This window comes from Strix aluco, chromosome 4 (assembly GCF_031877795.1).
Source record: "Strix aluco isolate bStrAlu1 chromosome 4, bStrAlu1.hap1, whole genome shotgun sequence".
Lineage (NCBI taxonomy): Eukaryota > Metazoa > Chordata > Aves > Strigiformes > Strigidae > Strix > Strix aluco.
In genome coordinates this window covers 27,367,086-27,382,986 of record NC_133934.1, presented here as the reverse complement: position 1 = coordinate 27,382,986, position 15,901 = coordinate 27,367,086, and the positions used below count along the sequence as shown (strand labels likewise).

Sequence of the window (15,901 nt, the reverse complement as noted above, 5' to 3'; positions counted from 1 at the left end):
ACGTTAAGACTAACAGCCACAATGTAATTATAAAATTAAAAATTGAAAAAAATCCTTTGTTGCATCAACCAAAGGATATTTAAATCACAGAATGAAAAAAGAAGTAATGATAAAGTTACGACTGGTCTACAAAAGTAAACACTGTACTGCTTCAACAAGAGCAAAAAATGTTGTGTAAAGCCCTTATCACACACTGATATATTTGATACAAAGCTAAGTACCAGATTAAAAAAAAAAAAAAGGAAATTTGCTTCTTTACAACCAAAACAGAATTCAACAGTCTGTAAATAACCTGACATTCTGAGAATACAGTAACAAAGACACAATCAGGTCGTATTTCAAGAAAATATTGTTCTACACGGGTATAAAACTGAACAAAATACGTAACAAACAGATTAATGGCAAAGTAAGGGTTTGCTGCTGGTCAGAACTTAGTTAATGATATTATAACAAGAAAATTTGCATTAGGATTATCAACCACTTCCCCTCTCCCATATTTACAAACAAAATCCCAAAATGCAGATGCAATGATATTGTTTAAAATATATATCACAGAATAAGCACTAATACGTAGCTAAATTTTACCTTTAGGTCTTTCTCAAGTCTGTCTACTTCAGCTCCCAGTGTGTCAATGATATTCTCACCATGCTTAAGCATGAAGGCTTCCAATTCTTCAAGGGTTTTTACTTGTTGAATTTCCTAGGAAGAAATCAAATTTAAGAGGTTCAGATGAGGGACAGAAAAGAAAGAAAGAAGACTACAGAGGGTCCTGACATATTTCATGTGGGGGGAAAAAACAACACTGAAAAACCCAATCACTTTTCAGCTTTTGCCATTTCCTTTCAAAACATCATCTGTTCTTATGTCTCAAAGACACAGAAAAGTAGCATCTATTCAATGAAAACAGATGGCTTACCATTACACCTATACTTGATATAAAACCTTCTTCTATCTTTAATGGATTATTTTCCAAATAAGTTTAAAGAATTTCATTAATTTTCAGAAGTTTCTGGGGTATCCCTTGCTCACAGCAAGGCAGAGCAGGGTGCCCCTGTGTACTCATTCCTCAATTTCATGCATTCTTGCTATACCATTACAATGCTTACTCCAGCTCATCTGAAAATTCACAAGGATTACTATGAATGCTGCTGTAAATATGGCTCCTCCATAATATCAAAAAACTCAAAGATAGTTGATAGGAAGTCAGACTAGGAGACTCATAGCCTACGAGACTGAAAGAATATGGTTAAGGAAGACAGGATGCTATGTTCCTCCCTCAAAAAAACCCAGAGACATCAGAAGCATCAAAGCAGGTATTACAGCATTGTCATGAGCTTTCCTTGGAGGTCTCACACCAAGCTGCCCAGAAGCCATTTGCCTTGTAGTGTCTCAGCCATAGTTTAGGCAATACAGCTGCGGTATGTTTAGGACAAATAGGTTACTGCTAACAGACAAATTATTAAATAGCTAATTCTTCTTGTGTATACAACTACAATGTATCAATTTCTCTCCCCCCACCCCCCCCCCCCCCCACCCCATTACTCTAAAACTGAAGAGGAATAATGTAATTGAGTGAGCTTAAAAGATATCCCAGCCACACTAACCTATGACAATGATCACAGCAAGTCTAACAAGAAATTAGATTAATCTCAATGGCAGCATTTCAAACAATATTTCACAACTTTAGAAAGAGTAATGCTGATAGCAATGCTAGTTGAATGAGCTAGTTATTTGAAAAACTAGAGATCAAAAAGCAAGCACTATGTCTGCCCTTGACTTCGGGTGGCTGAGTCCTGCTGAAAGCAGCCATCCTTCAACAATGGTTTTGTAGCTGATGCGAGGTTACTATATAAAACTACAATGACCTATGTAAAAAATCAGGAAGAACTCTTCCAACAATACTAGTTGGAAGAACCAGCAAAGGTCGTATGCATTTGTCAAACGGAATAGGGGTAAAGAAAAAAAGCTAACAAGGCCTTGAAAAGAAACACAGTGCACTAAACAGCTGCAACAACAAAACAACTGAGACTTGGCAATGTAAAACCAAGCAGTGCCTCAGCTGTACAAAGCCAATAGCACCCTTTCTCTCAAAAATGTATTAAATTGAAATCCAATACATGAACAGACCACATATTGCACTATATATAATATACATACATTCTTATTTTGACATTAAAGGGCAGTACTTTTTAAAAACTGGAACACTGACTAATGGTTTAAAAAAACTGCAGTAACTTAAATGTAAACTCAGATAACTTCTAAGTCATGTTTAACAGAAGACATAAAATGCAGACATCTGACATCTACTTCTCATTCTGAAAGGGTAGCGAAGAAAGAAATCTTGTAGGTACACAAGCAAATGTATAGAAGCAAGTCACTGGTGAAAATGGGTAAGCAAGCAAAACATTTTGCCCACGCAAAACTCTCCTTGTAATTTAAATAAATTATCTTCATACTTCATAGCTTTGCCATGTAGAACCCAGCTGAAAGCAGTTTTGCATTTCTGTATTGAAGAGAGGGAATAAGAAAAGCTACTCTGAATGACACTAAAATCAGAGACAGACACTTACTTAAGGGTGGTTAATTGTTAAATGCTGTCAAAATGCTAAGTCATGGGATGCAAGCAATCCACATTCAAGCCTAGTCTGAAGAACAGGATCTGTAAACCGTAACACTGCTTCTTCAGCACCCAAGGCGAATGGCTGTGCTGAAACAGATGCTTATTCTCAGGTGAGCCTTCCAGTTTTAACTAGAGATCTTGTAATTCAGTAAAAATTTATTGGAAGAATTATGTTCTCATTAAAACTATTTTGGACAAATCTGTACTTTCTAACAAAAAAATGAAAAAAAATCTGCCCTCCTCCTAACTCAGGCCCTACTCGGCGGAACGCGGCTCTGTTTCAGCAGCACATGATACAATTCTGTGTACAGATACTTAACACACTAACACAAAGTAAAAACATCTGCAATCCTTCAAAATGAAGTGGAATATATCTTACCTACTTGAAAATCTTGGTTTTAGACATACTTGAAATTGGAAGGTAAATATAAAATACTGGATGTTACAAAATATTTTTGTAAAACATACTTGTAGCAGCTGTTCAATGTCTTGTTTTTCCAGGTAAGAACGAGTAACAACCCGTCCATCAAAGTCTACTTCTGCCTTGAATCTCACTTTGCTCATTCCCATGTCTGTGGCTTTAACATCATGAATTGCTCTGAAACACATAATTTTTAAAGAAATATAGAACAACATAAAACAAACAACTAGCTAGTTTGACTTCGGAGGTTAACAATATCGTCACAGTAAAACGATCCTGTAATTTTAAAAGGCCACTGCCTTTGACTTAACATATCCTGGCTTTGCCACAGCACACTTCCGTTAAATACTGATTTATATTTAACCGGTTATATCACTTCCACAGATATCTGCTACACCAACATGTCTATAAATGGTTTGCTGCATTAAAAGACAGACTACAAGAAGCATTGCAGATTTAAAACTACACTAATAGTACCAAAAAAAAAACCACACCCAATCCCACAATAGAAAGTGAGAACTTCCCTATTCTGAGTTAAACTTTTAAATTCAACTTATTTGCTACTGCATAAAAGTTTTTGTGCATATACATGTACATGACGCTAGTTAACAATCTCTTAAGCACCCCTAATGCTGAGGTAAGAAACAATAACCTCCTGTCAATTACTCAAAGCACACATTGCAATTACAGAAGTGTCCTTTCCTAGGTAATTACAATTTGTAAAGACATGACCTTTTAGAGAATCTTCTATTCAAAGTTACATTTGTTATAAGAAAAAGTTATGAGTATTGTGTTTGGAACTAATTTTTGATCGTACTGAATTATTCATCACAACTAATCACAGTACAGCTGTTTGTAAATGCTGAAAATGTGTATTTATTTGAAGGTTCCTAATAGATACTAGAACACAAATGATGCATTATGTTTATATTTTGGTCCTTTGAAAACTTATGTTTTTCTATAGCATAGTTTTGTTGCAGTTTGTTAGATAAACTCCATGACGTGTGAATATAGGTAATGAACAAAAAAGCCCTCTATTTTTCAGAGAAATAAGGTATGAAGCGAACTCAGAACCCAGACATATTGTGGTGCATTTCACCAGTGGAATAAATATAAAATGAAATCATAAAATAAAATACTCTTTTTTTTTTTAATTCAGATTAACACAAACTTAGTTCATCATTAAAGCTAAGTAGACTTTAAAATTGCCACTGCAGAGTAAGTTTCCACATTTTTCTATCAAAATATCACAAAATTTAGATTCAGCAATAAAGCTCGCTTGATGAAAAGTACTAAACTTTTTTTTCACCTTAATTTTACTAAGTTGTGCAATTTCACAGCATCTTTAAATTTAGCAGGCCTTTTGTCTTAAGCAAATTTACTCTTCCCAACTAGAAATGTTTCTTCTCATCTGAACATTTATAAATCAGAATTAACTTCACAGGCAGCGCAGGAAGAAAACATGTATTTTGGAAGTAGCCTGATAGAGCGAACAGCCAACAAAGGACACGAGGCAGAAATTTAAGAGGAACAGTCACAGGAAATGTTTATGGAATATTTCTTGTAATACTTGGGGTGGAGGAGGGGTAAGCACATTAAAAAAGAAACAGAACATGAACTAAACATAGAGACACCAAAAAATACATCTTAGTAAACATTTGAACAGATTAAAAGAATTACCAGCTTACTAGTAGAAATAAAGAATTTCCAGCTCCAATCAAATTTACACAACTATTCTGTGGGAAGCTACCAAATCAAAACAGTATTAACTGGAATAACCTAACTGGCATCAAACTACTTCCTCACACAAGAGGGTATTTAAGATAACAGATGTGGTTCAATGAGGGTTATGGAAGAGAATTTGAATCCGTGTGATTCAAAAATGCTGAAGATATTTGAAGTGCCTATCAGAGCTAAGCAAGAAGATAACAAGAGATATTTGAGATTCTTATTAAGCAGTAACCTGATAAAATTCAGTGGAATGATGCATATTCTGTAAATGTGAAGGAAAAAAGTCTACCTTACTGCTTATAATCTGTCCAGAAAAGATAAGATAGTGAGTCAGGAGGAGAAAAATCAGTAATAATTCAAAAATACAAATGTGTATGCTAAAACTTAAGCTACAAAGTTTGCTTATGGAAGCTTCTGGATGGCTAGCAGACACTATCAATTCAAACTAGGGAAAAAAGCAAGTTTCACATTAAAGAAAAATTTGTCAGAGGACATCAAGTTACTGGTTTTGAGCCATAAATTGTAATACTTTTTCCTTCCTCCAAACCAGAATGCCAGATTTTCAGCACAAAGATAGCATTATTACTGAATAGCTGTTACAATTAAGTAAAAATTAAAGATTAAACTGTCACTAAGAATAGTTTATGCCTAGGGATCCATGATTATATTCCATAAGAACAAAATCAGGACAGTCTGTACCACATCATATGTTTTCTTTCACAATTCTGAAAGCCTAATCTCCTACACTTCAGTTAAGATGAACACAAGAAAGATTTAGGCACCAAAGGTGTGAATGAGAATTAAGAATGGAATGTTTGTATAGCAAAAAATAAAATTAAATAATTTTCCAGCTGAGAACAACTCTGACTGAAAGCCTATTCTGGATCACAAATGAAATAAAGGCTAACACTAGAAATTAACAAGCAAAATTAAAAGAAAGGGGAAATAAATAGCAATGAGCCTAAAGAAGAAATTATGAAGTCTAGAAAACTGATAGAAGCATAAAGAAAAGCCATTGTGTGTGATGCAAACCAACATTTTCTAAATATGGCAAAACCAAAGGATAACCTGGAAACAAGCCTGCTACTAGACGGAAATGGTAAAATTGTTACTGATGATACAGAATACACAGAAACATGCAATAATCATTGTTTTCTTGATCTAAAAAAGCAAAACAATATATTAGTACAACAAAGCATTTCCCTATTAGCAGCAGAGAAGCATACTGGATATTTAAAAGGAAAAACATGCTTCTAATTCAGCAGGCTCCATAACTTTCATTCACGAGTAAAAAGAACTAAGAATAACTGTGAAGGCCAATTAATTTTTCATCCTGCAATACTGATAAGAATGAAAAAAAAAGAGTAGATTAACAACACTGTGCCGAAACTTAAGAACAGCAAATGAGGCAATCCATTTAACTAAAGACAACTTCACCTGACAACTCAAGGAAAAATAGTGAAAAAGGTGGGGAAAAAAAATTAACAGCATGAATTCCAGTCTTTATGGTTGTAAGGAATGTAGGTCTTGTCAAACAACCCTGATTAAAAAAAAATAATAATCAAGATTTAGCTGAAAAAAAAAAAAAGATCAACACCACAGATTATTTATTTTAGTAGTACAGCAATCAGTACTGTCTGATAAATCAAATACTTCATAATTAGCAGCAGAACATGATGTTCAGGCAAGCTACTCTTGGAATGGTAAGTTAAGTGGTGGTGGTGCTGATGGGGCAGGAGGGAGCAGAAGTCAGAGCCTCTAGATCCTTTGGTCAATTTGGATCTAAAATACCTTCTGATGAATACTAAATGATTCCTTAATATATCCCCTTCATATATGGCAGAACGCATCTGAAAATAAAGATTGCAAACCCTCCCTGAAAGAACAAGGGAGGACTGTTCTGAGAAGCAGCAACTGCGAAAAGGATTGCATTGAGAACTTAGATACAGTTTGATAGCTGAAAAGCCTGAAAGGTTGAAATAAAAAGAGCGAATATTAGTCACAGCTTTAGAAGCAGACCAGTACTCACTCAGGAGCTTTTTCCTTTACATTTGGTGTCAGTAGGAAAAAATGTAAGAGTAGGACATATGACTACACAACTCCATTTAAAAAAATGGGAGTTTGAATGTTAAAGAAAATGCTGAAATTCTTATAAGCCCAAAGCTACATTGATGAAAATATACCAGTAGCCTTTTGAAGAAATACCTGATGCTAAAAGACTTCCTCATTTCACAGGAAAAAGTTGAAAACAAACAAACCAAGAAACCTAACTAACCAAAGGTTGGACTAAGAAAAAAAAAAATTAGAGTAGCTTTTTCCCTGAATTACACCTAGTTACAAGCAAGGGTAATATACGTTTACATCTTGGAGAATTTTGAGATCAAGACTAGGCGTCTTATTAGAAGATGTAAGTTAACCAAGCTCAATATATTAGGCTCGTTACAAGAACTTGGTCAAAGTGTGCACTAGAAGAAATCAAAGCAGGTAAGAAAGACATCACTCAAGACTAAGTACATACAGAAGATCCTGCAAACGCTGTTATGAGAAGTACCTAAATGTATTTCAGCTTCTAACCTTAAAAGAAACATGCAGTTTCTTACCAACGCTTCACTTTTTTTTACTCTTCGTGCTTTTTTAACATTGTTACTTCTTGTTTTAAAGAAGCGTCTACAGCAAGGAGGAGATTAACTAAGTCTGCTCTGTTGAAAAATTATAGCCATCTACAAAATGGAATATAACATAAAATGGTGCTTGAGATAGGAGAAATTTTATGATTCCAGCCCGAGACAAGCAAAAGCCACATGTACACTTTGGAAGAAAGAACTACAGAAGTCATGTACAAATAACCATGTGAACTCATCTACTCTAACACAGCACTGCTGACACATGCTCCACCATTCAGACTAATCCAGGGCCACCACAAATACTTTTAGCAGCATTTAGTTACTGACGTGAAAATTCTAACACAATTCTATTCCAAAATATAGGAATCTTGTTTAGCTTCTGGAATGAAGGGCATGTCATTCAGACCTGTTGCTTGCAACTGAGATGATTCAGCACTTACTTTCTTTCAAGTATTCTGGGTGTTAACTAATGGGCTTGGGTTTTTTTCCTCCAGAGTAATGACTACGAATAAAAAAAGTACCAAAATATTCCAGCCGATTTACACAGAAATATATTCCTGAATAAAGATTAAGAACAAAAAGGGGTTTGCTTCTAAATCAAGGTTAATAGGGTTAAAGCTAAAATAGCTCCTTAAAAGCATTTAAACAAGATTTCAGAACTACAATAAGCTTTAAGTTTATTTCACTACAAATTGCAGATTTCCAAAGAGAAATTAGCATTGAGTTCATTCTGTAAGTGTCTAACATGCAGAATCTATTACATCAAAATACTACTGCAGCACTTCACTGCCAACTGCTACAGAATTACAGACACTGAATATTAACAGTAACAGCATTTAAATATTAAGTGCTAATAAACTATAAAAGCAACATTACAGTATCATTTAAGTGCGTGCATTTCATGCATTTGAAAATAGTTTTAAGTTTGTGATGGCTTTCTCATTATGTCATTGTCAACTCCAGTAATTAATGTAACTGTTAGAACACATCTGCAATTTTATTTCAGCTGTGGAACACCTGAGTGGTATGAGTATTCACTTACTGAAATTTTTAGGACAGAAATAGAAGTTAGTAATAATTAAGATTCTAAAATCTCAATACAGAAGAATCCAGCCTAAAAATTATCTCACCAGATTTCTCTCATTTAATGTGCTTGAACTATTTTTTCCAAATGTTATTTTCTTGCTTTTTCTTAGTAAAGATTGAGCTGTAAAGATTCTTACCTTACTACAGGATCACTTTCCAGTAACTCAGTGAGCCGCTGCAGTTGTTCAGGTTGAATGGATCGTCCCAGCAGGGCTTCAGTGTTAGTGTAGATTAGAAATGCTGACACAGTTCCTAACAAAGTTCCAACACCTAGAGACCCCACGCTGTCATAAATCGGATTTCCTAAAGAAGACATGTCAAATTAGTTTCACAGAGCATTTCCAAAACATAGCAGATAATTCAGATTTCACACTGAAAGAGTACTTAGTTTGGGGGATTTTTTGGGGTTTTTTGGGTTTTGCTTTTTGGTGGGATTTTTTCTTTCTTTTGGCTTTTGTTTGTGGTTTTTTTTAAATGCACTGGCAATTCTTTCCTACTGAGTAACAAGATGAAGCTGGAAGAAAACAAGTTATGTTAAGATAAAGTCTCAAGACCCTCCTGTCCCTCAGCCACTCATGTCTCCTGCAAGACTAATAAATGAGTAAAACTCATCAGCTATTTGGTTTTCTGTGTATAAATTTACCTTTATTAATATAAAATTATATACGCCTAAACACAGGCAGTAACACAAAAGTCTGTGTTCTTTTATCAGTAACTCAAAAACTTGCAAGTATTAACCATTTTTGGAATACAGTATTTATGTAAGTTTTAAACACATACTCATTCATATTCAGATTTGTAGAAACAGTGATGTATTTTTAAGTTTATGAAGGAAACTAGAGATGGACATCTATATAAAAAAAAAATGAACCTTACAATTAACTCATTAGAAGCCACAAAGAAACAAACTTGTCTTTTTTTTTAACAATTTAAAAGCCAAAAGCCAATACTTAAAAACGGACAAATAAATAATCTTTCATCTTTAGAAAACGTAACTGTGCAGCAAAGACTTTGAATCTGTTGCCATATAGATCATCCTACCTGCCACACTGTTCAGTAGCAGCTATTGTAATCTGAAGGTAACACTAATACCACTACATATCAAAAGGAAGAAAAGAACTGCTTCCTTAAATCTTCCCCACATACAATGGAGCTGCAGACCACTGAATAAGGAAACTCAAATTATGTAATCCCATCATGACAGAAAGTGATTCATACAACTGAGTGCAATAAATATACCTTTAGTAAAAAATACCTTAGTTTGCATTACAAAATAGCTCAAAAGGAAGTTAGACCCATCTGCACGTACCCTTTCAAGCTTAACCTCACCAATAATAGACACATAAAAAACCCACTATTCTTTAATTTTGAGTTCTTTCAACTCAAACTACTAGAAATCAGATCAGACAACCGCATAAATCTCCAGAAGCTTATATAGTACAAAAGTATCAGAAAAACAGTAGAGATGTATTTAAGTCAACCAATATAAACCAAATGTTCTGTGTTCATATCATGCACAGGAGGAAATTCACATCCTGCTTGGCTCAGGCTGAGGCAGAATTTTACCTGTTAAGGAAGTGAGACCCATGCAGGTAGCAGCTACAGCCACGCTCAGAACTGCTGCAGCATCCTCCAGTAAAACCACATTTGTACTAGGATCACGACTCTGCACAACTGCGTATACAACAAAAAAATTACTTTGCTTTGGAAAGCTTAGCTTTACTACATTCTGCACAGTACTTAAACCACACTAACACCAGCAACTAATTTAAAAGAAAAATTTCCATAAATATATAGGTGTAAACTGGATTTTTGCATATGCACACACTCTGAAAGCATTCATAAATACACAGAACAAGCCCTGTGCCAATTATGGAAGCTTCTCCAAAATGTTTCCAAAATGTAAAGTGGCATTCATTCTGAAAAATGCAGGTAGTTTAGCAAAAATATCTAAGTAGTGTTACTTAAATCAACAGGTTTTCACCTAATCTGTAAAATGTATTTGTTACTAGAATGGAAAACAGATCATTAAAGCAAGGGGAAAGGGAAAACAGACAAAATTGTTGCTATCATTATGCAAATACTGGTAAATAGATTCTGTTTTAAGTAACTACATACCTTATTGCTATAATGACACATACCATATTGATAAAATGAGAGACCCTTGGCTCGAGCGCTCCTGCGAATTTCATTTATAGCAACAAGAAGGGTAGCTGAAACAACACCAAAGTAGTTGCTGAAAATGGTTAGAGGCAAAGAGACTCATTCCATTTTGAAAAGCGGGAACTTTATATCACAGCAACAGATCACCAAGAAAGCTCTGATTGATACTTTGAATAATGACAAAGCATAAAGTTACCTTCTTTTCTATATGTGTCTCCCATACAAATTGGAACATTCACTGATAGTTTAATACCAAAAGGGCATTCTACATATACTTTTCAAATTATGTGTTCTTCAACTTATTATAAAGACAGATAAAAGTTTTTCCTACTTTTTTGTTTACAACACAAGTATTTGCAACAGAACTCAAAACTTTACAGTAATAATTGGTCCTTGCTTACACAGTAATTACACTGTTCTCTTCAAGATTACAAATACTTAAAATAGAAATGTTTCTGGAAACTGCATACCTCCTTCAGATACCAATGACCCTGCTAAAATGCAGTATGCCTGTATAAAAAAAAAAAAGTCTCAATTATTATATGTATATTTGTACAGATCTCTTCACCACAGACTATCTAAGCACAGCATTTCAGAACCTCATTAGCCACTGTGCTAATGAGGTTCTGTAGCTGTCCCTAAAAAGAAGGCAACCAACAAGACTCGAATTATGAAATATATTTCAAAATAGGAAAGGAGGACCTCTTGGGAGGTGTGAAGGGAAGATGTAGGGTTTAAAGAACAGCTCATTTTGCTGTAAGATCAGCTATAGTTTAACATTTTTTTCTTAATACACATTCTCATTAAGGATGGTTAGAGTTAATTGTGTTGGGATTCATACTGACTCAGAAAGTGCATTTCACACTGTGCCATTAGTTTCTATGATGTCACCAGTGTTAGATCCATATCAAACAAGATTACTTACCCAGAGAAGAGATTCTATAGGATGAGGGTGGAGTAAACCTATGATCCCATGATACCAAGAAAGTCCTGCACCCATCATGAAAATGCCCACCCCACTAATCAGGGAGGCAATATAGCGCATGTTTGTGAAACCATACCTAGATGAAAACAAATAAAGTGATTTAGGAAAATAAGATTCTATATATCTGCAAAGATATCTACAAGGTTTTTTCCACTAATTTTTACATGTCTTAAATTATCATCATATGACTGAGCATTTATTTAAGACAAAGCTGCTAAATCCAAGCTAATCCACAGGGGAAAAAACAAACACCTGGAAAAGGTTATCTACTACATGCAAGGACATCAAGCATAGATATTTTTCTAACTTGTTTTTAAACAAGCTATTTACACAGCTGTATTAGCTTCTGAGCAGAGACTGAGGATTTTACTACTGTAAAAAAAAAAAGCCAACAACATTCCTGTCAGCTACTTCTAAATGAAAACTCCAGCCTTATAAAACACGTAGACTGGCTGCCTATAAGGCTAATTTAAAGGGAATAAAACTTCACAGAACCACAGAATGGTTTGGGTTGGAAGGGACTTTAAAGATCTTCTAGTTCCAACCCCCCTGCCATGGGCAGGGACACCTTCCACTAGATCAGGTTGCTCAAAGTCCCGTCCAACCTGGCCTTGAACACTTCCAGGGAGGCGGCAGCCACAACTTCTCGGGGCAACCTGTTCCAGTGTCTCACCACGCCCGCTGTAAAGAATTTCTTCCATACATCTCATCTAAATCTACCCTCTTTCCCTTTAAAACCATTACCCCTCATCCGATCACTTCACTCCCTGATAAAGAGTCCCTCCCCATCTTTCCTGTAGCCCCCTTTAAGTACTGGAAGGCTGCCATAAGGTCTCCCCAGAGCCTTCTCTTCTCCAGGCTGAACAACCCCAACTCTCTCAGCCTGTCCTCACACGGGAGGTGCTCCAGCCCCCTGATCATCTTTGTGGCCTCCTCTGGACCCACTCGAGCGGGTCCATGTTGTTATGTTGGGGGCCCCAGAGCTGAATACAGTGTTCCAAGTGGGGTCTCACAAGAGCAGAGTACAGGGAGAGAATCACAAATGTGTGACATCTTTAAGTAGTTCAGCTAATTGCAGACATTCAATACTTGCAGTTTTTAAGAGCAGTGGGAAGAGCTAAAGCAGTATTAAATGTGTACCTTGATTCCTTTTTTTGGTATTAACTGCTATTACAAACAGTACATTTCTTTAGCAACATTTAAAAACCAATAGTATAAGAGACTAAATCAAGGAAGAAGGGAAAAACGTTAGAGAGGGGAAGGAAATTTATCTAAATATTCGTTGTATTTAAGATTAAAATATTTTTCAAATTACCTCATGCTCTTAATAAAGAAAATCTTAACTAATTCTGTAAATTAGATGTATTTTGAACCAGTGCTTACAGTATGAATGATTTGCCCAGACATGTGAAGCATAAAGCAGGTCAACACCAAAAAAATATCACAGAGAGCATAGCTTCTAACTTTTCATGAAGTTGTAAGAATTTATCAATAATATCCCTGTTACTCAGATAAAAACAAACACATCTCCTTATGATACAAATAGCTGCCTTGCACAAAAGCACTTTGTTGAAAATAGGAACAGGACAGCATTTTTTATTAAAAAAAAAAAATCTTGTTATTCACATGAACGGTGTTTAAAAACAAAGTAAATCTATCCATTGGAAGAGGTAGAAGAGCCCAGAATAACTTAAAGAAATAATGTCAATTAACATAATACACATCAAAAAGCATACCACAAAAAAAAAAAAAATCATTAAATATACCATGCATCAAGCCACTGAAGCTACAACTCCTGCAGTTTGGAAAAAAACTCTTTTCTTATTTTATCTATTGTAAAATCAGAAACAATGCATTTCAGAAATTATACAAAACAGCAGATTAAAAAGAGCAAGGTGACGCACAAACAAGAACTGATCTTACGCCTATATATAATTACCAAAATCATTATTTACTCAAAAAGCTTACGGATGACTAGGGTCAGGCGTCCTCGCAGACTGACTGATGCCCAAAGCTAGCAATGCCTATTTATGACAAAAGGAAAAAAAAAAACCCTTTGTTAAAAAAAAATTATAAACATTCTATATCAAGTGAACTTGAAAGATAAAGGCAGATGCAATTTGCTGATCTGCACATATGCTTTGTTACTGGTATTTTATTAGAGCGGGAATATAATCTTCAAAATCTGTCATCAGAATCTAACACTCCCAAAAAAACTGTTAATTATACCTATATATATAATGTATAGGTAATTATATAGTGTGTGTATATATATATAATTACTGTTCATTATAATTTTAGAATTGCAACTGAAAGTGAACATTACATGCAATCACAGGCGTTGTTGCTCAATGTGAAGGAATGAAGTTCAGGGGAACAAAGCTATTTAAATGAATCCCTCTTGAAGAGAAATTATAGAGACTATGGTGATGGCATACTACATTTAAACCAATAATTTTACACTGCAAGTTGTTTCAGTAATGAACTTCGTATTCTCCAGACTAAAGAAAAAAATTATTTTTAAGGAAGAAATAAAAACCTCTTGCTATCTAAACGCCTATTTGGGATATATTTAATTAGGCATGTATTAAAACTATTGATGCAGTGAGTTATAAATCTAGACCTCAATTTTGCAAAGCATTGTTTTAGGACTATGAATTATTGAAACATAATAACAAGTATTAAAATTTAGACACTTCAGTCTTCACAGCAGCAAGCTGCTTTGAGGCAGCAAGGTTCCTCTTGTGTCTTTCCCAAAACCACATACTCAAAACTTGAGCAAAACCCCACCACATTTCCAGTGGAACATTTAACTTTCACATTTCAAAAACCAAAGAGCTCTTCCACATACAAGTGGTAGATAATACCACTATCAAACTTGTTTCACCTATAAATTAACACACTTGGCCAAATGAAAATCACACACTTTAAGGCTGCCTCCCCATAAATTTCTTTGATCAGTTGAGTTAGTAACACCCCTGTCTTCAGCTGGAACAGCTGAAAGGTGGTGTAAAACCATTTACAGAAAAGTAGGAAAGAAAACGTGAGCCCTCAAGTCTTTCTGGACAGAGAAGCATACTAGGTACAAATGAAGCAAAAAGGTAGCCAAAATTACATTAAAATGCTTTTTAAGATATTAAGTCTACTCTAAGGTTCCATACATTTCTCAAATTTGGAGGCACACAAGACTGTTGCATTTTATATGAGTCACAAGCTATCCAAGGACTCCTCTTGACTCCTTGAGCTGCAGGAGAGTTTCAGCCACTCATCTTTAAGCACTTTTTCTGTTTCCAAAGCCTTGCTGTATCAACAACTATAACAAGAAAGATTCTTTCTACACTGGGAGAAGGGGAAATTTCAAGGTATCGTAATGCATGCCTCAAGCACACTGGAGAAAATAGTGGAAAAAGCAACATTAATTTTGTCCCTGCACAGTAATATTATCTGCCCAGCTCTGAGTCCATTACACCACCTATCAAAGTAAATGTGGCAGGTATGTGGCTACTTGTCTGTGAGGCTGTTAAGGCAGTCTAGGAACATCAAAAGAAAATGAGATGCTCAAATTCTCATTATTCTACCAAGAGATAACTAAGTAGCAAAGTCTGTCATTCTACTAACTGACAGGAACAGCATTTCAAGTTAACATTTAACCAAAATAAGAGGTATATTTTGTACATCACAGAATCTTAGAATACGAGGTTGGAAGGGACCTCAAGGATCATCTGGCCCAACCTTTCTTGGCAAAAGCACTGTCCAGACAAGATGGCCCAGCACCCTGTCCAGCTGGATTTTAAAAGTGTCCAATGTTGGGGAATCCACCACTTCCCTGGGGAGATTATTCCAGTGGCTGATTGTTCTCATCGTGAAAAGTTTTCCTCTCGTGTCCAATCGGAATCTCCCCAGGAGTAACTTGTACCCATTATCCCTCATCTTTTCCACATGATTCCTTGTAAAAAGGGAGTCTCCATCTTCTTTGTAGCCGCACTTTAAACACTGGAACACGGTGATAAGGTGACCCCTAAGCCTTCTCTTCTCAAGGCTGAACAAACCCAATTCTCTCAGTCTTTCCTCATCTGGCAGGCTTCACAGTCCTTTGATCATCTCTGTGGCCCTCCTCTGGACCCTCTCCAGCCTGTCCACACCTTTTTTGTATGGCAGGGACCAAAACTGAACACAGTATTCCAGGTGTGGCCTGACAAGCACTGAGCAGAGTGGGATAATGACTTCTTGATCTCTGCTGGTGATGCCCTTGTGTGGCAGGTGCATCCGCC

At 35.6% G+C, this 15,901-nt stretch overlaps 1 protein-coding gene across 2 annotated transcripts in view; it reads right to left on the bottom strand.

Annotated features, from left to right (window-relative positions):
- SLC30A9 (solute carrier family 30 member 9) overlaps window positions 1-15,901 on the bottom strand; it is a 49,853-nt gene that overhangs the window by 11,965 nt on the left and 21,987 nt on the right. Inside the window, exons 10-17 of one of the 2 annotated variants that reach the window (XM_074822423.1) lie at window positions 13,599-13,654; window positions 11,571-11,706; window positions 11,116-11,155; window positions 10,624-10,695; window positions 10,049-10,156; window positions 8,620-8,785; window positions 3,089-3,218; window positions 586-699 (exon numbers count right to left, since the gene is read on the bottom strand). In XM_074822423.1, the coding sequence (XP_074678524.1) occupies window positions 586-699; window positions 3,089-3,218; window positions 8,620-8,785; window positions 10,049-10,156; window positions 10,624-10,695; window positions 11,116-11,155; window positions 11,571-11,706; window positions 13,599-13,654 (822 nt within the window). The remainder of the gene's footprint in view (window positions 1-585; window positions 700-3,088; window positions 3,219-8,619; window positions 8,786-10,048; window positions 10,157-10,623; window positions 10,696-11,115; window positions 11,156-11,570; window positions 11,707-13,598; window positions 13,655-15,901) is intronic. The other variant, XR_012623062.1, reaches the window with a different exon arrangement.